This window comes from Pteropus medius, unplaced genomic scaffold (genome assembly GCF_902729225.1).
Source record: "Pteropus medius unplaced genomic scaffold, Ma_sr-lr_union100, whole genome shotgun sequence".
Classification (NCBI taxonomy): domain Eukaryota; kingdom Metazoa; phylum Chordata; class Mammalia; order Chiroptera; family Pteropodidae; genus Pteropus; species Pteropus medius.
In genome coordinates, this window is record NW_024340692.1 from 14,294,636 (window position 1) to 14,322,137 (window position 27,502).

The 27,502-nt window shown below is 37.5% G+C and overlaps 1 protein-coding gene across 1 annotated transcript in view; it reads right to left on the minus strand.

The window, feature by feature from the left end:
• SMARCA2 (SWI/SNF related BAF chromatin remodeling complex subunit ATPase 2) overlaps positions 1–21,819 on the minus strand; it is a 122,029-nt gene extending 100,210 nt beyond the window's left edge. The window contains exons 1-9 of the mRNA XM_039887353.1: positions 21,671–21,819; positions 19,552–19,725; positions 18,307–18,480; positions 15,857–16,027; positions 7,794–7,847; positions 4,861–4,991; positions 4,585–4,642; positions 2,346–2,446; positions 874–1,021 (exon numbers count right to left, since the gene is read on the minus strand). Coding sequence (XP_039743287.1) covers positions 874–1,021; positions 2,346–2,446; positions 4,585–4,642; positions 4,861–4,991; positions 7,794–7,847; positions 15,857–16,027; positions 18,307–18,480; positions 19,552–19,701 — 987 coding nt within the window. The 5' untranslated portion in view covers positions 19,702–19,725; positions 21,671–21,819. The remainder of the gene's footprint in view (positions 1–873; positions 1,022–2,345; positions 2,447–4,584; positions 4,643–4,860; positions 4,992–7,793; positions 7,848–15,856; positions 16,028–18,306; positions 18,481–19,551; positions 19,726–21,670) is intronic.
• Positions 21,820–27,502: the final 5,683 nt, after the last annotated feature.

Sequence of the window (27,502 nt, forward strand, 5' to 3'; positions counted from 1 at the left end):
GTGTGCTGATGTGTATCTTGGATTACCAAGAGGGGTCATTATTGGGATGCCCATTCATTTGGCTGTTTGGCTCAGGAACGTCCTGAGTTCTGCCTATTATCAATAATAAAAGCTCCTATTCACTCTCATGAGTATCCGAATTTGGAATAGAGTAAATTAGATGGTAATCCTAGTCACAGCTGACAGTATTTCCCATATTTATTTGAACAGGGAACCTGTTTTTTTTTTTTCTTTTTCTTTTTGAGGTACCTCTCATGGGACAAATGTTCCAAGGAACATACTTTGGAAAAACACTTGAAAGTGGTAGGAGATAGAAGAAAGGAGCTGACCTCATTTTAGATAGGTCAAATGAAACATCTGTTATGTTCATAGCTTAGCTTTCATCAAAGCACAGATGCTTACCACTTTGTTGTGACTTTAAAAAAAGCGTAAATGAGGTCGATAGCGACTCTTAGGTAGCTGAATCCACAGCACTGAACTATAGCCACCACTGAAATTTATGAAGAAATACTTCATTTGTTTCCAGATTAGATAACATGTTCCCTATACTCACAAAATGTGGCTCGGTTTTCCATTTTGAAGAGATCCACGATGAAACGGTTCCAAATGTTAAGCCAGGATTTCTTAAAACACAATTCATCCCAAAACCATAAAAGAGAAAGCAGATATGCCCTAGTAAAGATGGTAAAATGGAACTGCTCTAAAAAGCAGAATTATAGGCACAATGGAGAGAATGTCAGTATTATAAGCAGTATGAACTAAAATGCCTCAACATCATCAAACCTCTTAAGCAATCAACATTTGCATGACACACTCCAATTAAAATTAGGTAAAAGACTGACTTACGAAGGAAACACAAACCACATCAATTACCTGGTAATGCTTCAGGGTCCCGTTAATGAGAAGTGCGGACTGCTTCTCTACCCTCTCAGAGATGGCATGAGCCACTGTGTAATAGGACTGGGAGCCTCTGGCACTGTACTGCATGCTGTATTCATCATCCACGTCTTGCTTAGCTGTCCTGAAACAGAAAAAATGAAGAATCACACACATTTTGGTGTGCATGTTAGTTTATTTCATAAAAAAAAAAAAAAAAAAAGAAAGAAAGGAAGAAAAAGAATGGAAAGCCTAAAATAGCTGTAGTATGTATGGTTTATATATTACCTACTATTTAATTGCCTGGTAATTAAGATACATTGTAATCCTCACAAAAACTAAGTAAAGTGGACGTCATTGCTGTCACCCCTATTTTATGTGCATAGAGAACTTCAGGCTTAGAGAGGTTAATTAATTTGCCTGGGTCACATAAAAAATAGTGGAGTCAGAATTTGAATGCAGGCCCGCTTGACCTCAAATGACTGATATGAACATGAACCATACTTGCCGCTTAACACTTTGCCTGTGAAGCTGTCCTCGGCTCTTAGGATGCAAAAATAAATCCTATTCACAGAACACTGTCTAACACTTGCAGGACAGGTGAGAGAGGGCTGAAGTCGACATTAAAAAGACAGGAAAGGGGAAAGGTAGTCTTCCATTTTCTATGCCTGGTTAAGGAGCTAGTATTTTATTCTACAGGCCATGAGGATTCACTGAGAGGTTCTCAAAGCTTTCAGTGAAGGAGGAAGGCGGACTGATAAAACAAAGGTTCCTAAAGTGGGGCATACAGACTCGCAATAAAAGGAGAAAATTTTAGACAATCTATTTCTGGTTTAAAAAAAAAAAAAATCTCATCACTTTATAATGTTCTATTTTGCATATTGTTTCGCAACAATTTTCTTTTACTATTAGAGCTGTACGAGCAAAGAGCTGGGCAGACCACTGGCACAGAGGGCAGACGGGGTGTGGCACGAAGCTGGGCACTCACACAGGGGGAAGAGGAGTGGGTTCCAAGGGTTCTGGGGTGTTTCTGGGCAGGAGCTGGTGGCTGACCGGCTTGGCAACGAGGACAGAGGAGGAAATGGTGTTTCTCACTTGGGTTTCGGGGGTGAGCGTTGATACCATTAAGGGAGGAAGGAAGGGCAGCGAAGCAGCCTGCGAGAGGGGCAAGTCTGATGAGTTCAATCTGGGATGGAGTGCACATGACAAGTGAGGAGCCCAGGAGTGCGCCTGAGCTGGAAGAAGGGACTCAGGAGGGAGAAGAGGATGGAAGGAAGGACAGGAGCAACCCAAACCCACGGGCCTGGGGGCCAGGAGCTCAGCGGTGACCTCTGATGGCAGCATCTCAAGTGGAGTGTGGGCATGAAGTAGGCTTCCTTCCTTAAACGAAATTTTCTAAAATAAAGTTCACAAAGCCTAGTTCTCATGAAATGCATTTGCAAGAGAGAAAACCCTTGAGAGATACACACTCAATGATCTGCTTAGCGTCCTTCTCAGAGACTTCTTCACTGTTTGGATCCAGAAGTATTTTCTCTTCGGTTTCCTGCCGACTGGACTCTTCCTCCTCATCCTCAGGAAGGAATAAGGATACAGAAAAGATTCCATTTTAACCAGGGAGTCTTCGATTGGCATTTTCCGAAAAGAGATTAAACAGTATTCGACTTCATAAAAAATAGTATTCAATTTCACAAATGAAGTAAATAAAATTAAGGGAGGAAGATTTAACATCTGCCTCTACCAGGCAATACGCACCATCCACTGCATTTTAAATCACTGAATGACAGAATAAAAGGAACCCTCTGAGGATCCCCTAGAACCGGTGCTCCCAAAAATAAATATGTAAAAATCATGCCAGAAAGAGGAACATGGATCACTGTTTGTTTGTCAAAGAGCCCTGTAAACCATGCCTCCCTCACTTACTTAATGACATCCTATATCTTTCTCTCCCAAGCCAGACTCTGGAGATCTTAATACTGTCCTGCTCATAAAAATGTTCTCTCTGATAATGCCAGTGGCCTTTGGTGGCCCCACAGGCTTTCACAGTAGTGAGACGGGAGCTTACACACACTTGCTTTCTGTAGCTACTTCGCATTGCATGTTTCTGAATAATTATATTGAAAGTATCAATAACTTGGCAAAGGATTCGTTATCTCCCCACCTCTCTACTGTGTACAACATTCTGCTGACCTGTTTGACAGCGTCCCTAAAAATATCGTGTCCACTACTGACTGAAGGCTAAATCTTTCCGGATAATCCAGTAGAATTTCCTTTAAAAGTAGACTTAAGGAGAACAATGCTTTTCCACAATTCTTGAATGAAAAACTAGGAACACAATACTAACATTAAAAATCAAGCCTATGATAACAGATCGCTGATACATAGGTAAGCTGAGGAACCAGCACAGCTCCTTCCTTTTCCAGGTGACGGATGAAGCACGAAGGAGGATGAGACTTGTCACGAGTGGCAGACCCTAGATGAGTACCTGCGTCTCTGGACCCCAGAGCCAGAGTTCATTCTATTCCCAACTGTCTGCAGTTATCAGTCTCGGGCTGGCATGTGCAGGTTAAGCGGCCTACTTTATCTTGTCTCTGTCCCTCCCTGGCTCTCTTACTCAGTGAGAAGATTCTTCGAACGGATCATTTATGGGCCCAATCATCCGAGTAAAGAAGAAACATTTTAAAAATTGATTTTGTAAGCTTCAAGTACCTCAGTGAAAAAGTAGCCTATTAAAAAAAATAGCATGGCTCTAAAAGTATTTGCTTTTTAATAGTATACTTTTTAAAAATATAACTTTTATTATTTTTCCTCTTTGCAAAAGCAATAGGTATCCATTATAGATTAATTTAGAAAACACGGGTCCATAAAATAGAAGGCAACAACAATTGTCTTAAAATCCTAATGAGCTATTATCAGTAAGGCTGCTTTGCCTGGTCTGTGGCATCCAGGTACTCTGTGAACCAAGATTCCTCCACCTTGGCAAACATCAGATTTAATGACTACCCACTAACAATGCTCTAATAAAGGAGATAAAAATCTTCTTTTAATCTTTCTATTTGTTAACTATTAAACATTCATAGTTGATCTAAAAATACCTTTATTATTTCTTAGTTTCTGCTAAAAGTATCCAAGATTAACCTTTGAGGTTCCAGATATATTGAGTATTCTGTTCCTTCCAAGATACTGAAAAATGTGCTTCTCTTTCAGTAACAAGCATATCCAAGGAATTCAAACAAAAATCGCATTTAAAGAGAAACCAACAGGCTCAACAAACTCATTCAACCAAGCCATGTTGCCGTTTTCATCTAAATTTCCAGACTTTTCACTTCAAACAGACTCTAAGGCCCAGAGGACTTGAGAAATTTTTAGGCCTTGAACCCTCAGTATGAACCACTTGGAGGCAGGTGATTGCCTTTCCCAAATAAATCTATCTTCGGTTCTCCCCAAAAGACCTTTCTACCACTTCTGATTTAATGCCAGACTATCTGTTCTTGGTACTTAATAAATTTAGAATTTGCCATGTCTACCCATTGGCCAGAAGCTCCCCCAGAATCACTGTACCACTAGGCATGCCTCACCAACGCTTTGGCAAACCCTCAGTTTCAGTCATCACTCAAAGGCCAAGACTGAAGGAAGAAGTAATAGAAGGACACATGTGTTTCTCTCATAAAATTTCAAACCAATCAACTCCAAATAGAGATATATACATACCTCCTCCTCGTAATCAGAATCACTCTCTTCACTGTCGGATCTGGGGGCAACTTCATAACTACGGGAAAAGGAGTGAGGAAGAAGAGGGGGCTTAGTTCCTTAAATTATAAAACAATACATATGCGCACAACGTAACTAGCATGTTCCATGTGCAAATGACAAAATGCAGGTTAACAGCTTTAACCATTTCAACAAAGGTTGTGTTCCAAGGTTTTACAAGGACCACAAAAATCTAAAAAGCCAAAGAACACCAAAAATTCTACTTTAATGCTATACCCAGGATTCATTTCCAACCAGGCGTCTAGCTGACTTGCTTTGGGTGCTTCTGGTCCAAAGAGGACCTTGCCGGTTTCTGTGTGAGTCACTTTGACAGGAAGGTCACTCATCTGACTGCTTTCATCTATAGGCTAGAAAGGAGAAAAAACAAAACAAAACAAAATACGTCACCACTTGGTGTCAAGATGTTCTCACAGTTCTGTGCTGGATGTTTCTTCTCCTTTGGGCTACCCAGCATCTGAAACTTTTTCTGTGATTGGAACTTTTACCACCTGAGTCTTGGTGGGAAGTGGGAGGCCACTCCTACTAAAGAAATGGAAAACACCAATCTCCTTTGCAGCTAAGGTACTGGCAAAAGACCTCAGCTCCACCGACTGGGTGCAGTCACCGAGGTTCTGAATTAGGAGCTGGAAGTCCAAGGAAGCGGGGACCAACAGGCACACAGGTGGGAGGGTAGATCACCGTGGCAGCAGTGCCAGTACAGTGGGGCTGGCCAAGCTCCTTCCTACTCCCAGTGTCGGCCACATCCTCACTGACCAGTTGTACAGCATAATTTTGGTGTAGCCTCGAGTCAGGTTCTCCACGCTTCTCCAAGAGATCTGATGAATTACCCAATATCCTATTAATACATTCCCTTCTTACTTAAATCAGGCAGGGGTAATTTTTGTCATTTCTAACTAAGAGCCTCAACCCCCACATAATGACTATTGCAAAGTCATGGTTTCAGAGAGAACTGGAAAAGGAAAAGGTATGTAATTTGTGTCATCTCATTACTGGCCAGTTTGGCTTTTGCAGAACCAGTGTCCTTTATCTAAAACCAAACCACCAGGTGTCTAGACCAACCACGAGTACCTGTGAGTGTGATAAAGCGGAAAGCTCTGCTCATATGAAACCTGGAGAACAGACCAAGACTGAGCTGAAGTTCATTATTAGACTCAGTGGAAAATGTATTGCTCAGAAAATTAAAAGAATAAATAAAATAGCAGAGGCCGTGCTTAACCTACTTTAGAGAACAAATTGCTTTAAAAGGTCTAACAATGGAGTAATCCTATGCAAATGAATGCTACTGATTAGAGGGTGACTGTACTTCTATGAGCAGACCCGCTCCACCCCCAGGCGATGTTTGTTTAGAAATGCTCGATTTGTGAGAGGTTCAAGTTATCTATCCCCTTAAAAGTAATAAAATTTGATGTTTAGACTATTCGTCAATTCCAAAGAATTTTTCCTAAATTGTTTTTATTTGGAGTTAAATAAAAATGATATGAAAAACAGTATCCTGTAGGTTGTCTTCTATATCTAATAGGAAATGACTCCTCCCCAAATTGGTTCTTTCCCTCGTATCCCTCAACAAAGTGGTATCAGAATAAAAAACAATATATTAGTGATTAGCCACAAAAAGAAACCTTTGGAAAAAAAAAAAAGTCTTACTCCAGACTATCGTTTTTTTATTTTACATGTGCTAAAGTAGAGGTCGTGAACATTACTTTGCACGCCAAGATGAAGCCTCTTCCTCATTAACGTAAAACATCTCCTACACGCTCACGTAGAATGCAATCTACCATTCGCTATCATCTCCATTGGAAAAATCATATTCCATGGTCTTGAACTATTATAGTACAGTTTGTTTTATTGCTTTAGATGCCATGCCTCAAAGAAAATTGGGATTGACGGTAGCTGGAATTAAAACGTTGGCACAGGCACTGAATGAACACAGCAGAGTGTAGTAAGAATATTATTTCCAAACAAACTGAGTAAGATGTCCACTTCGCCAACTTCGGCAAACAGAACACAATGTGCTAAGATTAAAAGAAAAAAAAGGTGTATGTCACAGGCCCAAGATGTGTAGGTTATTTTCTCAAGAGAAAATAAGAGATAAGAGTGCTATCACACTAACATTTTAAATCTCTCCTCCTGTGCTTGTTAATTACAGACCGATGTGAAGTGTGCTTAGGTAAGGCAGGGCTTTTACAAATTAGAGTGTTTCTAAGTGCTCTAATATATATATATAGTATTCTTCCCCCATAACAGCTCATGATTGTTTCTTACACATTAGAAATTTATCCCGATCCTTTCTTTCCTTGTGATGGATTATGGTGGTTAAGCAACATTTATTGTTCAAGAAGTTTCTGCATAAAATAGGGGTTTCAACCTTTCTTCTGCATCCAGGCTGTTCACACCCACAATACATGTCACATGCACAGTGATTCTGGACTGAGAAGAGGCAACCCTCCACCTATCCAAACTTTGAGCGGGTTTATCCAAATCTGTGAGAGGAGAAGGCAGCTTGAAACAAACTCCCTTCCCACCCTGCTCTGTGGCTATGACCCTCATGTGAATCATTAGTATAGAATCTTGAGTTCCAGAGGGGGAAAAAATCTGGTAAATGAGTAATTGTATTTTCATGATTTGGGAGAATATTAGAAATACTAGAAAATAAAATATAGGAACATGCTAATGAATCTACAAATAGAAGCTACACTGTAAGCCTATAGAAGATGTCAAAAAATTAAGTTAACTGATTATGTGAACTGTTTGGCTTATGGAGTTTTATAATTTTAAATTAGTTATAAACCAAGGAAAAAGGGTCATAGTTTATGCTTCTGTGTCATTTACTGGGCAAATGTAATTATAGAACTAAGAGTTTTATACATTCTAAGTATGCATAAACATATGCTTTTATGTGCACAGAAAATTCTGGAATGGTACACAAGAAATTTAATATCAGTTGACTGGCAGTCTGAGAAGGAAGCAGATTACTTTTCAGTCCCTTTTATACTATCCTAATGTTCTACTATACTAATGTACTAGTATTTTCATTTAAAAATAAAGAGCTGAGTAAAAATAAAATTAGTATACATAGACAATGGTACTGCAAGGTATGGCAGGGACTCAGAGAGCAGAACACAATAAAAATGGATGCAAAAATCCCTCACCTCTCCATCTGGACCCAGGGCAGACTCTCCTCCCTCTGCATTCTCTTCAGCCTTCTGTAAAACAACAATGTGTCAAATGTTACCAGTCAACCTGGAAGATGGGTACAGGAAGAACTTCATGGTAACTCTGGGGTATGTAACAGCATTCCATTACTACCCATTGTCACCTAACAAAGATGAAGTATCAATGCTTTTTATTTTTATTTCTTTTCATTATCTAAAACAAAGTATGTGTTTTATTAGCAACATGCAGAGAGTTACTTAAAGCCAGATGTGATTCAAGGTCAGGACATTAGAGATCTGTGAATTGTGTCTTCTAGGATCCAAAGAGCTTAAGACATGGCAGCACCGAGAGGTCAGAATCTGAAATGTTCTTGTGTTTGGCACTATGAAGACAAATACTGATGTAATGAGCTCAACTTTCCTATTCCCTTAGCAAGTTTTCTAAAAACGTCCATTGAGAATAAACTCTAAATTGCTCTTGAGTCATAAAAATACAAAATGATACAAAATTTTGTGAATTCTCTGAATGTTTTTTATTCTTCTTAATGGGATTTCATAATATACAGTATTTCCACAGTGGGTATATGGGGAAACTTGATGCAGATACTGTGATCGCATGAAAACTTCTGTCATCTACTATTTCTTAAATATTCCAATATCTTAGTCCATTAACCACTCTGCCTCAAAGACAGCCTAAAGGGAAAGCTAAGGTTATGTCACATTTTGTATATACCCAAAAGAGTCTCATCTGTAATACACACAAAACAGTCCAAAATTTCTTACATTTATAATGACCTCTTTGACAAGTGAAATCTTTAACATTATCTTTACAGAATCCTTATTTTAAAGTTATTGCTGGAAAGCTATACTACTTCTGAGTAGTATAATGAGAGAAAACAACTTTAGTCATTTGCTTTATCAAGACATTTAAGAAAATGAGCTTTCCTCCCCTGGGCCCTTTAGTTAATTAACAATATATAATGATACAGAATCAATGTTAACTCCACTTTGTTTATTTAAGGCATTAATTATATAATACATTTTTGCTTTCCGTGAAAATAACTCAATTGTCTCTTGACAAAACAGCTTTTATAGAAAATGTTTTATTTAAAATCCAGCCTTTTGTCCATACTGCAGAAATGCCGTTTCCATAAATGTTTGAAAATTTTGAAGTTCTTTTATAATTATCATGCAAAAATAGATGCATGTGTGTATGCCAAAGCACAAGGCACCAAAGAGTAGGAAATGAAATGCTCCCTTTGGTTATGATTTCTAGAGAATTTAATTTTCTGTTTATGCCACCCCAGAGTTAAAATGTTTGCAAGCTCAAAAGGAATGATCAGTATCGAAAAGTGCCAGTTCCTGTCTAGGCTAAAAACACAGAGAACAATGGCAGAAATGCTCAGAAAAGAACCATCCCTGCTACCAACCCCTGAAGTTTCCATTTTTGGAATTCTCAGGCACTATACTCAGGCAACTGTTTTAATTAATGGGAGAAAGTCAATTAATCCCACCATTCTTTCCATATAAATTAGAAATAAGCTACAAATTTAGCCAACAAAGAAAATCAAAGGAGACAATGAATAAGCCAATTTCCAGTATCTAGCTACTAGAACTGGATCACCATTTCAATGAATAGTACATTAAAAAGCTTGAAGGACCATAAATAATAGAATCAAAACTGTTCTAAGGATATTCTTCTATGAATATGCTATAGACTAGCAAGCGTGTTATCTAAAAATTGCCTCATAATCAGGCCCTTCCATTACTTAAAATCCTCCAAAATGACTTTAAAAATTCTACTAATTCAAACTTGAGAAGCTATGTAATATTAGATTTAAGAAATTTCGTTCTGGAATTAGGCAACCTGCATTTGAATCCCAGTTGTGCCACTAAATGCAAGAAACCTTTGCTGTTTGATCTTGAGCAAATCATTTTGTGTCTTGGTTCCCTGTTTTATAAATTAAAGGCAGTAACAGTCCCTACCACCTCATAGGGCTGTTGCAGGACTGAGCCACTATCTCAGAATCTACAACCCAATGTCACATGTAATGGGCACCGCGAGCGTCAATCTTCACAATGTGAAAGAATCGACAGCAGTCCGAGGGCTATTCTTTTATGTCTATACAAGACTGGCTATAGCATTGTCTGAAAACTGCTTCATAAGGTTACAAAGTCAGGGATTTTTGTCTATTTTGTTCACTCATGTATTCTCACACCTACAAGGGCGCCTAGCACTTAAAAGGCACTAAATATTTGGTGAATAAATGAATAAATGTAAGCACCACGAGCAATGCTTATGCTCAATGAAATATTATTATTATTGTAATTAGGTACCAATATATTTACAAATCAAAATAGTTAAGAACACAATTCCCAATTGAACTGGCATTCTGTGAGACTTCTCTTGCTTGCCCTGTACTTAACATCCAATTTGGCTATGTTATTATATGAGGTGGAAGCCAGGTGGCAGTCTACTCTATGCAAGAGATGCCAAGTTCTCCCATCATGCTTTGGATTCTTTCAGGTTGGTGAAGGTTTCTGGTTGGTGTGCTTTCTCGTAAATTCACCTTTACACATCAAGCTGATACTTTATTCCTTCCCTCTCTTCTCCCCAAAAAACAAAACAATACAAAAACACCTTTTTGTGTTTCAAGATTAACTCCAAACAAATTGTGACTGGTGCTACTGTTTGAGCTACACTTTGACAGTCTCTGAACATCTGGTGAAATGGCCTGGTGCTGACATGGCAGCTGCTACTGTGTCTCCTCCTGCCTGAGAAATGTTCACATCTAGTTATCTGTATCATTTGATTATAAACACATCAATATTACTGGCTGATGCCTGAGCTTATTTCCATCAATTAACAGCAAAACAAAACAAAACACTGAAGTTCATCCATTAATCAGGGCTAAAGGAACTTTGTACTGGCTTCTTCCTACCTGCAAAGTTTGGAACTCATTATGCTCATGGAGAAAAGAAGGAGGGTAATTAGCCTAGTCATGGAAGGGAATATGAAACAAATTACTCATACCTAAAGACAATTTGGGGTCCTAATTTCCAAGGCCAACGTCAACTCATACATTCCATTTAGAAATGTTCAGGAACAAAGCTATGTGAAAGGCTACGTGTCGTCCTTGCAGAAGCTACATAAAATAATCAATGATAGGGCCAAGGAGGGAAAGAAATCCCCTAACATGAAAATCCTATTTAAGCTGAACTCAAGAAAATAAACTTCAATGGGACATTTTATTTAGATTACCACGACATAGGCCACAAACAGCCTCATTTTGTAAAGAAACAGTTTTATAGCAAATATTTTACAATCTATATTTTAAAGTGAATGCACTTTATCCCCCAGCAGGTGCTGTTATAATATGCTGAAACAACATTCAAATGTGCTGGCAGAAACTCGTTCTGTTTCAATGGAAAAACTAAGCTTTCAGAAACCACTTGGGTTATTTTTACTGTCATTTAAGCAGACCTTTGAGCATTAAGATAGGTGATCAGACAATAAAAAATACCCAAGAATATCAAATTAACAGGAAATTGCACATTGGTTGTGCCTTGCAGAGAAAACCAATTCTAACATTTTGACTCAAGTAAACTGGTCAATCCAGTTAAGCAGGACTTTGATCCAAACCTCTAGTTTCACCCATTTTGACACTGAGCTAATCATATAAATCTAATCATTATGGCACTGTGTTCACCTATCTTTACAACAGTTGCTACACTCAAATACCCAGATTTACCTACGAAAATCTCCTTATAGAGAAAACCTGCATCTCTGAGGAAAACATAAGAGAAAAGAATTGAGAAAAATTGGAGAGCAACTGGAACTTAAAATGAATGTCTCAACAATATTACTACTTTGCATCTGATGCCCTTTTCCCCCAAAATTATACCAAAAGGCTTTTCTGATTTTTTTGATATTAAAAAGGATAAAAACGTATTTCCTATTACTATATTGATCCATACATTATGATGGAAAGGTCCTCCTCTAAAACATCCCAGTCCTGAGATTTACTCATAATCATGGTTGATGAGAGAGAGAGAGGACAAAAGAACTTTCAGAAAGAAAAGCAAACACCACCATGAAAAAGCTCTGGCACGGCGTTCCCCCATGGGTTCTCTGAGTAGGTTCCTATTAGTATCATTGGTTTCCAAGAAATGTCACAAATAAATAACAAGGGCATAGTTCTGCTGGTATATACCCCATTGCAAGATTTGAAAGAGGGAATGAAATATTTACTTTTGGCCTGAAGTCAACAGCTTGGGAAGCTGAACCCCTGAAATGGCGAGACTCCTAAGCAGTAGGTTCAGGACAGGGGGTAGCCTGGGCTCCTAACCACAGCGTAAGAAAAAATACACCCTAAACCTTGTGAAAAATACCTTATTATCACCAGAAACTATTCCAAATTAGAGATCATATAATTACAAATTCTCTTTGTAGAAGTGGGGGAGGAAGGGGTAAGCAGAGTCCACCCCAAACAATAAATCTTCATTTCCTACTGCATGTGTCAATAGTCAAAGAACCTGTCACTGTCCCCAAAGACAATATCCAGGTGATTCTTAACTAGAAAAAATCATGGCTATTTATTTACTCAACATCACAGAGAATATACAATAAGGGGAAAAAGAAGATTTCATTTCCAACAAAACCTATAACCAAATTTCAGCAACCATGATCCTAAATTTATACCACAGAATTGCCTTATAAAATAACTATGACTTACTGAGCACCTATTATCTGCCAGGGAGCGCTCTAAATGCTTTAGACAAACTTTTCCACGTAACTCTAACAAATCTAGGATGTAGGTACTGCTCTTATCACCTTCTGGCAGATCAGGAGACTAGAGCACTAGATAATGTATCTTTGAATGAAATACCCTACAAGAGAATAAGAGCAAGTTAGTATGATATGTTTTCTTATGCTGCTGTGGATTTAAAAGACTGCGCTAACATGATTTGGACAGTGGTCCACTTTTCTAATTTAGCATGTTCTATCCTATTTGTATACACCCAGTGGCTTTAGCGAACCCCATTCCCCTTTTTATCCTGTAGTCATCCAGTAGATTAGAGAACAATCACGGCAGAGGACAGGGACCTCAGAGTCACAATCAGTGCACATAATAGCGCATTCATCCTGTCATATCGTAGATACCGGTTTCATACAATTAAGTATTTCAATTCCTTAAAAATTATTCCTTCTCTAACATTTAAGAAGATACATAGAGTTTACTTCTTTTTCTTCCATTTCAAAGTATTAATGGAAGACCAGGCTGAGAAGGGGAAGTTTGAGAATGATTTATAAATGTATACTTCATAGAAATGGTTCTAATGGTGAGAAAAGAAAATTAAACAAGGTCGTGACAGGTTAAAGGAACCCCACTATATTATTGACTAACAACAATTAAACACAATAAACTCCCCAAGGGGGGAAAAGGCCTTCTCTTTTACATTAGGGCTATTTTTTTAATTATACATGAGTTTAACACAAAGTAAAAAGTAACCCCTTTCCAATTAAATTACAAGGTCAATCATACTCATCTTTAATAGCACAGTTCTTCGAGTATCTTAATTGTCTTACAAATGTTGCTACTAGCTCAATGCCGTAAGTTCACTGGGCAAAAAAGCTTTTCTCAAAACAAAGATTTATTGATGACTTTCTTAATTAAAAAATGTAGATGGGTACATGATGATATGCAATTCTATGGGAAAAAGACTGAAAGGGACAGCACAGAATTTTTAAGTTTCCGGTCGTAGTTCCTCTCCCCAACAGAGAAATTGGAACAAGCAACTCTCAATCATTCACTCTAATGGAGGGAAGAAAAACTCCAGATAATCCAAAGTGTCAAAGAATCAACCTTTGAAAGCATCCATTTTCTTTGCATCGGTGTAAAGGTGCAACCAGGAATTGGGTGACTCACTTTGAACTAAGTCTCAAAGCCCCATGAAAGAGACAGTTTTCAGGAAAGACTAGGAAGGGGCCCAGTTTTTTTGAGTTTTTTTTGTTTTTTTCTTTTTTACCTTCTTTGTCCCATTTCTCCAGAGGGCAACGAGGGCTCAAATGCTAGGCATCCTGAGAGCATGCCAGGGAAGAGGTCAAGGGCTGATAATGAACCAATAATTCTACACATTCGACCATGTGAGATCATCAACGAGAGATGCCAGGAGATATCCACAAAGCAGACAGGAGGTGCTTGGGATTGTCTCTCGTTTGCCGGGAAATCAGGCCTTATGCCCAACGTGACTCACAGTATTTCCTTCACATCATTCATCACAGTTTATAATTATATATTTAGGTCCATATTTGATTAATGTCTACCTGTCTGTGCCCTCTTTTTCTGATTAAATTGAGAGAAAAGGCAAGAGTGCTTTTCCTCACCATTACACATTCTCCCCCAGCATCCAGCATACTGCCTAGATCATAGTAAGTGTTCAATTAATGTTTGTTGAGCAAATGCATAAAATAGAATAAGTGTTATTAGCAAACCTAAAGGCAAGAGTTTGGAGGTAGAGAGCCAAAGTATAGATCATGCAGAGTTGGCAGCACCATGAAAAATATTGTGACTGGTTGCCTCTCTGTACAGATTAACACAAAAATAAAGGCATAATCATTACCACTCAATTATATATCTTTCTTTGCCTATGATGATATAACTGTCTAATACTATGGCAGGAATGTAATAATTATAAGCTGGATGCTCAAATCTGGGCCATTAGCTTTTACTCACAATGAAAGGTAGAATATGAACTTAAATACTAAAAACACTAACAATGACCTTTTTGTAATAACCTCCGCAAAAATACATGACTGGATGAGGAAAAACTAAAACTAGCATTTCATGGGATCCACATATGGAATATGACAGAATTGTATCTGTTTGCCTATGTGCTGCTCTTCATGAACTCTGAAAGTATCTTTTTAAGTCAGAAATTGGCAGCTGAAATTCTGCAAAGTCTATAATGCTATCTTGACAAGAAAATGAGGTATTCCTCACCACTGAAATGTCTAAATCCAAGCCCTGAGTCATCCCTTGTTCATCTTCACAATAAGGGAAGCTATCTTATGCTAAAGAAGCCAGGTGCAGGAAGGCACCTTCTCAATCATTTATCCTTCCTTCTTAATTATGAAACAAGTATGAGAATTCAGGAGCCATGAAATTAATTATTTTTGGAAAAACATTTTGTTCAATTATTCGGTGCAGAGAATAAATGATTATGTGCTACCAACCCTCAATCTTCACAATTCTGAGGAAGACTTGCTGTTGATGTTTGTACCTGGGCCAATCAGAATTTACCATGAAAACAAAAAACCAAGAACTAAATTACCAGACTACTTAGCTTCAAAGAGGAGATATATTCACAGACCTACACTAGTATGTTTGTTACTCTTGAGTTGTGATAGACTATCTGCAGAGCAGAAATTCTAAATCTTACCCTTCACTTCTCATGATAATTAGAACTCATTTTACATAAGGCTATTGTTTTCTATAATCACCTAAAACTCTGACCTCGTGTGACACAGGGCAGCTAAACTCAATGAACAATTTTGGCATTGCTGTCTGTCCAAATAAAGAGGCTGAAATTTGTCCCAAAAGTACCCCAAAGCTATATCTTACATCTTTCTCTGGCTTTTTTTCAATCTGTACACTGCATTTTATTCTTAATTTTCACTCCAGTTTCTCAACTGAACAGTCCCCTGCCACACTACCATTCCACTTAAGTACACACTTATTTATGCCTGTGTTTTTCCTTTTCCTATTGACCAGGTTCATTTAATTTTTAAATTCTGTATGAAACAATGGAAATATGAACTGCATTGTTTCCATTTAATACAGCCTACCCATTACGCCCTCATCTCCAATCTGCTGCCTTAGTATGCCTAATCAACTCTTTCATGTCATATCCTTTTACATAAGCAAGCGATTTTTGTAATTCAATCATCTAAGCCTTGCATTAGTGTGCTAGGGAGTATTTATTAAAGAACAATACGTACCTTAAGCTGGCTCCTGACCACACACCCCAGACCCAGTGGCCACCAGGAGGGCACTCACCTTCTTCCTCCTTCTCCTCTTCTTCTTCTCTTTGGCTGCTTGGGCTTGCTTGTGCTCCCAAACCAGGCTGGTCAGGTTGGCCACATACTCATCGGTCTGCTGCAGAAGGTAAGCTAATCGCCTGTCTTTCTTTTGATCAATTAGTTTTCGATAGCCCTCTTCATCTTCAGCCTGTTAAGAAAGAAAAGTGCGATCAGAGTATAATAAAAATGTGCACACAACACCATTCCTCCCTCTTCCCTCCCCTCGACAGTCTGAAGTTTGACTGGTGGTGAGTGCGGCACATTGGATTTTCCAGGCTGCACGAGTTCTCACACCCGCACAAGTGTGATGCCTATGTCCCAGGACACTGGGTTCACGGCAAAGTCAGGACACACAGCCACACTATGTGCTGGGACCAAGAACTCTTTGTCAACTTTTTGTTCATCTGTGTTTCTTTAACTGTACAAAAAATTAAAATTTGACAATGCACCATTTGAAGTTTATTCCTAACTTTGGGAAATTTTCAAATATAATCAAAAGTAGAGAGAATAGAATAATCTCTCATATTATTAACTCCAAGCAACAAAAATTAACTCATGATGACTCCTGTCTCATTATTACCCTTCCCCCAAAGTCCTCCCCACAATCTCAAACTGGATTGTCTTAAATCAAATTCCAGATATAATATCCGTTCATTCACAAATATTTCGATAAAGGCAAAAAACCATATGGGCATTGAACAAGTAACTTCTTATACTTAGAAGCATTACAAACATTGTGGTTGATAGGAAAAGTCAAATCAGGGGGATTTTTAACACAGATTGGCACTACATTATGGGCCTAGGTGACTGGGGATAAGTCATTTAGCACCTGAAGTCTGATACCACTGAGCAATAAAACAGATAAATCCCACCTCCACTTCCCATTAAGCAACATTATGAGGTTAAATGAAATAAAAATTCTGATGTATTCTGAGCCATTTCAAGAGAAATCTTTTTTTATATGTCCCAGTAGAAGGACATCTCAAAAATATTTTCCTCATGTGATGCAGAATAAAAGGAACACACCACAAAATCTTTAAGAGGCAGCTCTATTACAGAAAAGCTTTGGATCTTTAGTCCAGGGGTGTCACTCCAGTATTTGCCCAAGTGACAGCAGTTTCATCACTTAGTCTAGCTGCTGTGTGCCCCGTGGATGAGCATGAACTTCAAATGCTATTATAACTCTAATTGCTTTTGGTTATGGTTGATCTCACTTGAAGAAAGAGTGATAAAAACTTCAGTTTCTCTGTTATCTGTATATTCCATCATTTAATTGCAAAAATTAATGGTTTGCAAATGCCTAATCATTAGTGTCAAACCAATCTGTTACTGAAGTTCTAATATAGTTTCACTTCAGTTAAATCAGACAAATTTGACTGCTTACTGCTCAGATTACTATAAAATGGTCTCCCTAGCTAGTTAGAAATTTCTTGGGCAGTCTTCTCTTTCTCAAAAAAAGGAGAGGGAGGCAGGAGAAGATTGCAAGATTTAGTAGCACCTGGACACGGAGCCCTTTAAAATATGGTGTTTACTCTCTGGAATCCAAAAAATTAATGAAAACAAAATGAAAGCCATTAAGACCAGCAAGGAAAACAGTGTCACTTAGAATATTCCCAAGATAGAACTATGGGCTGAAGCTAATGACTTTATCTTCATGCAGTAATTAGGCATTATGTCCTAGGTACAGTCTCCTATCACTATAGATCACATACACTTTTGTAAAGTCCATGTTGTGCTCTGAGGTTCAATTCCAAAAGTAATAAAACAAAAAGGTCAATAAAACCAAAATACACAGGCCAATGATATAAACCAATCCTTTTTGGTTATATATCCATTAAAAATAACAGTGTAAAAATAATGATCCCTGAATAGCCTTTGACAATACTCCGGCTATAAACAAAAAAAGCAACATTTCAAAATTGACTTAAAAATCACTTTTTACACTGTGTGAAAAATTTTCTGCCATTACAAAAAGACAAGGGCTTCCCCCCAAAAAGAGACCTTAGATTCCAAGACACAATATAATGAGATATTCATTCAAAACAACTCATGCCATTAGTCTCAAAGAGGCAATATTTAAAAAAAAGAAAAAAACGGCCATCTCCATCCTTCCAGATCCGGTTATTAAAACTCCTGTGAAATATAGTGCCTGCCTTTACATGAGAAGCTATAATCTGAACAGCAATCTACGCTAGGACATGACAATACTATACTCGACAGCTGTAGCCCAAGATTTGTGGTATGCATTGTCTAGGAAAGACAGGATGTTTTCACACTATCACCATGAAGTTCAAAGGAACATATTCATATATTTGATAAGCAGCTTTTACTTTCTTCTTCTACTATGGTATAGTTAGCATTCTCCATACAGAAAAGGATGTGAGGGGAGCATTTTCCTGGATTCCTGGAGGTGGGTGGGCCCCTTACCATCAGTCTGCGCATTCTCTCCTTTTCGATCCGCTCTGTCTCTTTCTTCTGCTCCCTTTCAGTGTTGGCATGCCAAGTTGCCACGGCTTTGGAAAGCTTCTGGATCTTCCCAGCCACAGAGCGATGGTACTCTTTAAAATCTTTTGCATGTTGTAAAATACTGTTCAGGTATTCCTAAAGGATCCAAAGGAGGGGAGAAAGGAATACTTAAAATCCATTTTCCAATGTCCTATGAGGTTTCAGTGTAGTCCAAGAAGTCTCTCAGTGCGTGTTTAACAACAATGAAATACTAGAAACTTTGGACTATTTTAGGATAGGTGCCCTGGCATGCCTCCATAGCTGAGGTGTGGGCTACGGAGCCAGTGGGAAACATGACCTCTCCAGGTTATATAGGTGCCAGCCTTTGGAAGAGAAGTCTCTGAAACTTTGAGGGTGTGGCCACATGAAAATGAAAAGATCAAAATGGAGAGAGACCTATAAAATGGTGATGACAAAATAAAAAGCCAATCCATCACTCACAAATAAACCTGAGGGAGGTGGGTATTTTCAGCAAGAATTACGTTACAAAAGTAATGTTTCTTCTGCTGTAATTTTATAATTTAAAAACCTTAGAATTGTGACTGAAGGTTTGATAGGGAGCTAAAATCTCCATACATAATTTTTGTACACTTCTTAAATAAAGGAGGGGGAAATGTGTACCCTTTTTAACAATAAAAATCCAACATTTTTTTATAAACGAAACTAAGCTAGGCACTAAATTAAGCACAGAAAAACAAACATAATTTACATAATTTATAGGATTATGACACAAAATCAAATCCTACATCAAAATATTTCCAAACTCCCAAAAAGGAATGTTTTTAAATATCTGCCCCTGTGAAACCTCCAACTGGGCCCTTCGAAGAAAGCATATTTATATTGGTTATAAAAATAACTTTTTGTTTTCTTTTTTCTTCTCCAATTCCCCCAGGATTTTGCTCTAGGAAACCTATCCAGTCAGTAGCTTTCCATGGATGATGAAGGTGATACCTATTAGAATTAAGAAAGCCCACTTACCTGGCTTGGCCTAAGTTTTCTCATCTATAAAACGAAGTGGTCAGACTATGTACGCTGCAAGGAACTTCTCTGTTCTGTGTTCCCCCCTCCACCCAAAATGGCACATTTTTCAGTCGTTCTGACTCCACCCAATTACTTAGTCGGACATCACTGTCCACATGAGGAAATGCAAAGCCCAGGCCCAAGCACCTGGTGTTTCTGCCGGCGCTTCCTCTCCTGTTCAATCTTCTGCTGCTTCTCCAGTTTCTCCGTCATGCGGGCCTCCCTCAGGGTCTGGCGCTTGCTCCGTTTGTACGCTTTGGAGTTGAGAGCCGTCTCGAGGGTTGTGTCTCGCCGCATGCAGGCCACCACCTCCTGTCTCAGCTGTCAAGAGGGAAACAGTTAGAGAGCCTCCCCAAACGGGGTCCAGGCTCCTGAACCGTACTCTTCTCTCGTTTCTATTTAGTGGAGCAGGATGGGGGACTCTATAAGTTTCTCAACCATGGATGGCCTTTTAGTAAACGAAGAGACTAAATCATACCAAATGTATGTGGTATTTTCAAAGATGGCACAACTTTTCTTTCTAAATAATTCAGGGGAAAAAAGCCATTACAGAACTGAAACATAAAAACAACAAAAAAGTAGATGATGTCCTGCATTTCAAATAAGTTGATTCATTCCATTTAATTATTCTAATGATACTAGTCAGTTAATAAGCTTTAAAAATTGTTTACGCTTTGAATGCCATACTAACATTCTTTTTGTGTTTAAAGATGAACTTTAATGCTGCTCTGCAAAAAGAATAAAAGGGTTATTTCCTGTTCATGTACAATAGCAGCAGATACTCAAACAACGTTAATTCATGGTCTCCTATAAGAGATGGGAAATACTAGTTTTGGCTTCCCTCCCACTCCTAACAATGATATTCTATATAAGATATTCAAATTTTATACTATATTGTGAACTTCTTTTAGATTATCATAAATATGTTAACTCATCCATATTAAATACTATGTGATAGTAGGTGATGGGAATAAACATTAAAATAATAATTCAATTGAATCTGAAATCAGCACCAATTATAGTTAATTCCATTAGGAAACTTCATAGATAACAGATTTTTCAATAACAGCAAACAAAAATTAGATCATAGTGAAGCTGATCTTATTCCTAAAAATATACGTGGACAATATTCTTTTAACAACATGTTAACACTTTATCGACGTATGTTATGAAGTCACCTACAAGAAAGAAGTAAATGAAACTCAGAGAAGTTTTCTTCTGTAATTTTTCATTTAAAAAAAAAAAATTTAAACTCTAATCTACTCCCACAAACCTATGGCCAAGGAGCACCCAGCCATACCGATGCACTCCTGTGATATTATAACCAACGGGCAAATGTAACTCCCAAGTTCATATGACAATAGCAAGTAGGGTGGCCTTGTGATTTTAATCGCATCCTCCAACAAACCAAGTCATGTAATTCAATACTTTCACACTACTTTCATTCATTAATAATTCATTTTGCATGTCCTGAGACCTTAAGCAAACAAACCCATCTGACTGGAGATGAAGGGTTCCTTTTCCCGTCTGGCTAAATGAGTCTACGTACAGACCAGGAGACCTGCACCTTTTGGGTCCATAAGACAAAACTCACCAAAGTGAAAATTAGCTCTATTTCATTCCACTAGTGTCCTATTGAGTTAGCAATTAGCAATTCTGAAACAGATGGTTATGTTAGCTTTTATTAATCAGTGACTACTGAAAACCATAGCAGGAACAACAGATAATAATTCACTGATTAGTCAATATACGGGTCTGATGTGATCTAAACTTGTATTGTGATGAAAAATAAACAGTTACAAAACACAGTTTTATGTATTTCTATCAACGAGGAGCTATTAATTCAGTAGTGTGTGTATCATATTCGTTAAAATTTATTTCATGGTCAAGGCTAGAATTATAGACATTTGGGCTTACAAAGAAGCTCTGATCTACCACCTTACCTTGTTTTTCTTTGGAGTAATAAAGGCAAACATGAGCTACCTTATTTGTTCTCAAGGTTTCATCTGTGGTAACAAAATGCCATGACTCTGACTTAGTAAACCATAATGCAGGAGAAAAAAAATGTTGCTGATATACAGAAGAGAAAAATAGAATAAGCACCTTCATCTTTGCTACTTTTAGCTCTGTGCTGCTGGTCTAAAAGATACACTATCTTACTAAATTTATATCTTTATAATAATATTGAATATACTTAAGGATACACAGATCTCCAACAATTACATCCCCTTCCCACATCTCAGATTTGCTGAGGAAAAGGTATTACCTGACGTTGGAAATTGAGTAACCGAAGTGCTTTCAGTTCCACGGTTGCTTTGGTTCGTAAATCTGGTGGCAAAGAGCCAGGCAGATTTTCCAGTTCTTGTATCCTGTGAGCTATGCGAGCCTGAAGTCTAAAGATAAAAAAAAAAAAGAGGAGTGAGAGAGGTAGAAATAAACATTACAATCTAGTCTTAAATGATAAATGATAACCTTAGGTTTAAGTTTGTGGCAAAACCTGTTTCAGACACTCATGGCTGCTTTCTTAAACCCAACTAGATTTTCTGATGTTAGAGAAAAGCTACCTTTGCATTAACACAGACAGGTGCTACATGTTACTTAACACTCTGGTGTTGTACATAAACTTTCTCTAACACCTAGGAAAGAAGGTTCATGATATACCTAGGAGGAAAGTCAAATGCAATTACTCACTCTGAACAGAGAGAGAAAATTTGACTTGCTCCCAAATGCCCAGCTGGCCACCACACAGGGCTGAAACAACAGTTTTCTTTCTGACTTCTGGTTCTGTCCTAAGGCAATGGGGCCATTTGCCCTCCTTGCAAAGAGGATGCTGATGACCACTGTTGAAGCTGAATGAACAAGAGTAGTTTTAGGTGCTGAGGCCACAGAAATCAGCCAACCCAAAACATTTAGAGAGAGCCCTGCCAACCACAGCCACTTCCTCTGTGAGCTGTGCTTGCTGGAGAAAAAAAGAAATGGCACATAGCAAAGTAAACAGTATTTAAAAACTAAGAATTTCTAGAAAAGGATTGCTGGGGAGTCTCATTTTAGACGCTATCAAAAATATAACTGGAGGTAGTTCCACATAATAAAGGCAGAATAGAAAATAAAAGACATCTCGCTTTCTTTATTCATTTGGGATCCATTACTGTTACCCAAATAAACTCCTGATTTTAGAATTCACCTGGATCCTTTCCTTACAAATAATTACATGCCATTTAAATCTATTTTTAAAACTATCTCTCCCAAAATTTGGGGCAAAACTATCTTTGAATAAACTTCCAGAAAGAAAGAATAGTAATAAAAATGCAATAAGTTAAACTAAGTTAATATTAATTGCTTTAAGTTAGGTGCATTTAATGCATCATTTTATTTAATTCTCTCTCTCTCGTTCTCACACACACACAACCTGTAAGGTATAATGATCCTAGTTTACTGATGAGAAAACAGAAGTTGAAACATGCCGACTTCACAGAACTAGTTAAGGGAGTGAGCCAAGACTGAACCCTTCCTCCGCCTGACTCCACAACCACTGCAGGGACACTGCAGATAATTAAAATATACTTTCTAATCGAGAACTTTCCTAGATCTCAACTTTAAAAGCTGATCATTAAAGAGTCTGTTAAAAATTACTATTATGGTTTGTCAATCTTTCTGATATATATTCACATGAAAAAGTGAAACCTTCTGTGTTTTACAACCTTCTTAGATGCTACAAAAACCTTAATATTTCATATAGCCCAGATATCAAAACAAGCGTTTTTTAAAACTTACAGTTGTTTGCTCTGGTAGGGAAATAAAATGTCATCTTTTTCAGAATTTTAAAAATGACAGTAAGGAAAATGCATCATTTTTGATTGACTTCACTGAAAATAATGTGACAGATTCCTATTTTATTTGCTACATACACGCTATTGATTGATTTACTCAAGGATTTATCATCCTAATGTGTTATTATATTATCATAGTTACCACGCTGTTATTTCAACTATGCATACTAACACAAATAATAATACTTTTAAAGAGTTTAACTGTACAACAGACTAAAAATTTAGTTAGTTCATACAGCAATAATAAACTTTTATCATGTTGCTCTTTTGGTCAAATTGTTCAAATTCTGCCAACTTTCTTCCATGTTTCTTTTACAGCTGATACTCATGAGATTATTATCATTTTTTTTTTTTTAATTTTCACTGTATGAAAAACATCTACTTCATTTATCCAGTTCAATTTCTTAAGTAGCCGCATAGGCAAAAATCTCTGCAACAGATGATACAGCTTAACAATTAGGATATTAGGAGGAAACTCAATTACAGATTTTTTCCAAATATATAATTTAAAGGAAAAAAAGAAACAAACGATTTCACTTCTGTAGAGTAAGGCCATAATAAAAGGAAAATTAAATATAGTTAGGTAAGATGGGGGGCAATGGTATGGTTATTCTACCTCCTTGGTTCTAGATTACAGACCTTTTTCACGGGAAAATCCTAGAAAACTATCCCTTGGTATTCCGGGTTATTCTCTTTGACAAAGTGGGTTAGGTGCTAAAAATGAGAGGAATGGCTGCTTTCCCTAATCTTCTAAAGGGCTATAGAACTAGGACTAAATAAATAATCTTAGTAGAGCTGGACTGAGTACAGAGATTAAATCACACTAAACTGGGCGTGTGGGAGTTGGGGAATAGAGAGGGGAAGTAGGGAGGTGGAAACTGGGGGTAGATGGAGCCTTGGGCCACTGGGGCTTTGGAGTGGGTAGGGATCTGGGAAAGTGTACTTCTTCCTGAAATGACTGCTTCTCCAAAGGGCCTAGTACTTTGTCAGTGATTCTCAGATTCCCCAGCACAAAAGAATCTCTCTTTTATGAAAGAGAGGCAAGAAGTACAAAGTGCAAACGTGCAAACTATAGGAGGCAAGGAAAGGTAGTTTCCATAGTAAAATTATATGCATTCAATTCAGCACATGGCAGTGGGGGTGGGGACAAAGGTACAGGAAGGGCTTCTTTATCACAGAAAATTTTGTCTTTTTGTGGTAGCTGTTGTTAATAGAAATCTTCATTTTAAATAATGCTTCTCTCCAGACAATTTCATCTTCCTATCAATGGGATTCAGCAGGTAGTCCGATAAAGAGATTCAGGATTCTCAACTTTCCGAAACAACAAGAGATGTAATACTGCATAACTGCAGGAGACTCATTTAGTGTCCTCACGAGCACAGAAAATTGAAGCAGAATTAGGTCACTCAGGTTTTTCATACAGATTGAACAGTAAATCAAGAGGGGTGACTGTTCTGGCAAGAAAAAGAGTTCCATTAAAGGCAACAGATATTTGTTCAGGTCCAGAGGAGAAGTTTATGATTCCTGTAGGAGAGTTATTTGAACAGAAAATGACATTGGTACATTTTGTTCCTTCAAGGAGCTGAGTGACACTTGGAAAAAAGAGAGAGGGAGACTGACTTTTTGCCACTCTGCTGATAAAGCAGCCCTTGGTGTAATTTTTTTGAAGAAATTGTCAGGGTTGCAATGGACACAGGACACACACACACACCTTGCGCACACACGTGCACACACACACACACACACAGCGAGCAGACTGTGCTTGCTTCCTGATGCAAGGAGGATGTACTATACTATTGTTTTCATACTAAATTCTGACTTGGAACCAAAGAAGACTGACAGAATTCAAAGATGCTCTTCTCAAATAAACTCATTCGAATGTGAACCACATCCCCCATGCAAACACTTGTAGAATTGGTTTACATGCTCAGGTGACAATTCCTGGAACACTTCTGCCAAAACATATAACTCCAAATGGAAGAACCGAAGTTAGGTATATTGACAGGGCAAAGAAAGTGTGCCAAAAAGACAAAACTAAAATAAAATAAAAAGCACCTGGCATATCTCTCTGATACTTACTACAGAGAAAAGCAATAAAGTTCCATCATAAGAGAAATATGGTCAAAAAGAAAGGATCCAATTTAAATGGGAAAACAATGTTTTAACTGGAGACTTTGCACAGATCTGAGGCAAAATGTTCATATGCAGAAACTTACTTATGCTATTACTGAATAAAGAAGGTCAATTTGTCAAAGTCTTGATTTTTATGATGAACAAGGAAAAGCAGCCAAGTGACTTAAAAGTTAAAAAAAATTAAGATTCTGACAATTTCCTTTCAGTTTTCACAGACAAGGTAAGCGATATTACAACGGTCAAAGAAATGAACATCTGTTAAAGAATTTCTGACAGACAAGTTTTGCTCAAACTAAGTTTAAAAAATTGTAAAAGAGATGTTTTTAGACCTTGCTCAAATCCTTAATCGGACGATAAAGGTACACTGGATCCTTCTAGTTATCAGTGCTAAAGGCTAGTAAGCCATTCTCTCAAAGATGGACAAACAGAAAAGTTTCTTTGCTGTCTTTTACAAGTGCCTAACGGACTTAATCTATCTTTTTTAAGGGATAAATTTAACTAATTTCAGCAGGTGAACAATTTATCTTCAGATAGGCAGAAGCCAGCTATTGCTCAATAGCTAAAGAAGATAAAAGATGTCCCTGCAAGGCAGCCAGTGCAAACCTATCCTTCTTCTCAACATGGCCATGGGACAATTCAATCCGAAGGACCCACTGGCTTTTTTGGCCCAGGGTTGCCACATCAATCGTTTTGCAGCTTTACAAAAGAGGAGACATTTATCAAGTAATAATATGAAAAACAGCCATTCCATCACATTCTACAATGCTTGTATTTTAAAAGCTTGTATTTTAAAAGATACTGACAGATACCTTTTTTTTTTTTTTAATTGATACAGGAGTGGAGGACAAAAGCTTTTCACAAACTGGAATAGGCTAAAGAGTACTACTTAATACTGTATACTCTGGGAGACTACCCATCGTCACTTCCAAAACAGGTGCTAAAATGAGCACATTACAAGAAAGTTCTGCAATTAAAATTCTGGTAAAAATGATCAAGAAAATTTAGAGTCAGTAAACACAAAAACACACACACACACACACACACACACACACACACACACACACTGCATACGCCAAACAAAGCACAGGCTAAATGAAGAAAAAAAATTCAGATGTATTTCTAGGTACAGAGAGTATCTGTGTTAAGAAAGTAGTTGGCATAATTTGACAAAGGTACTGGTAGCTTTGTACCTTCAAGGCAGGAAAAAACGTTAGCTCTAAGAAGTCGGAATTTTAGAGTAACTAAATGATACTGTCTATTCCATTTACTGTCTTTTAAAAAAAAAATCTGACTTTATATTCAATAGCATTATAAATAAAGAACTGCATATAAATACACTTCTTTTCTGCCCCAGATGTGTTTAAAATGCTAATATTTGACTTTATTATTCACCCAACAGAATCTGCCTATCGACATTGAAATATGAATTGATGATGACTACTTAGCTCTCTAGGGATACATGAAATGCTAGAAACAGCTACATAAAAGCTCTTAATTGAGGATTAGTATTAGTAATGAGACTAAAGTCATACTCTCCATCCAAAAAAACTACACACATTTAATGGCAAGTTACTGTGGTTTCTTTCAGAGTAACTCTCAAAGCTGACAGCTCAGTATTTTAATCTAATAACGAATTAAGTAATGCATTTTCCAATGAAGTCGAAGGTAACAGTTTAAAAGGTAACCTAAATATTGTTTACTAACATTCCCATAATTTTTAAACTAATTTTGTTTTCAATTAAATCATATTAGGGAAATAATAATAGCTAATACATATTAAATATCTTTGTGTCATTCCACAAGAGGTACTCTCTGTACCTAGAAATACATCTGAATTTTTTCTTCATTTTAGCCTGTGCTTTGTTGTGGGGTCTGCGTGCGTGTGTGTGTGTGTGTGTGTGTGTGTGTGTGTGTGTGTGTGTGTTTTGTATTTTACTGACTTCTAAATTTTCTTGATCATTTTTACCAGAATTTTAATTGCAGAACTTTCTTGTAATGTGCTCATTTTAGCACCTGTTTTGGAAGTGACGATGGGTAGTCTCCCAGAGTATACAGTATTAAGTAGTACTCTTTAGCCTATTCCAGTTTGTGAAAAGCTTTTGTCCTCCACTCCTGTATCAATTAAAAAAAAAAAA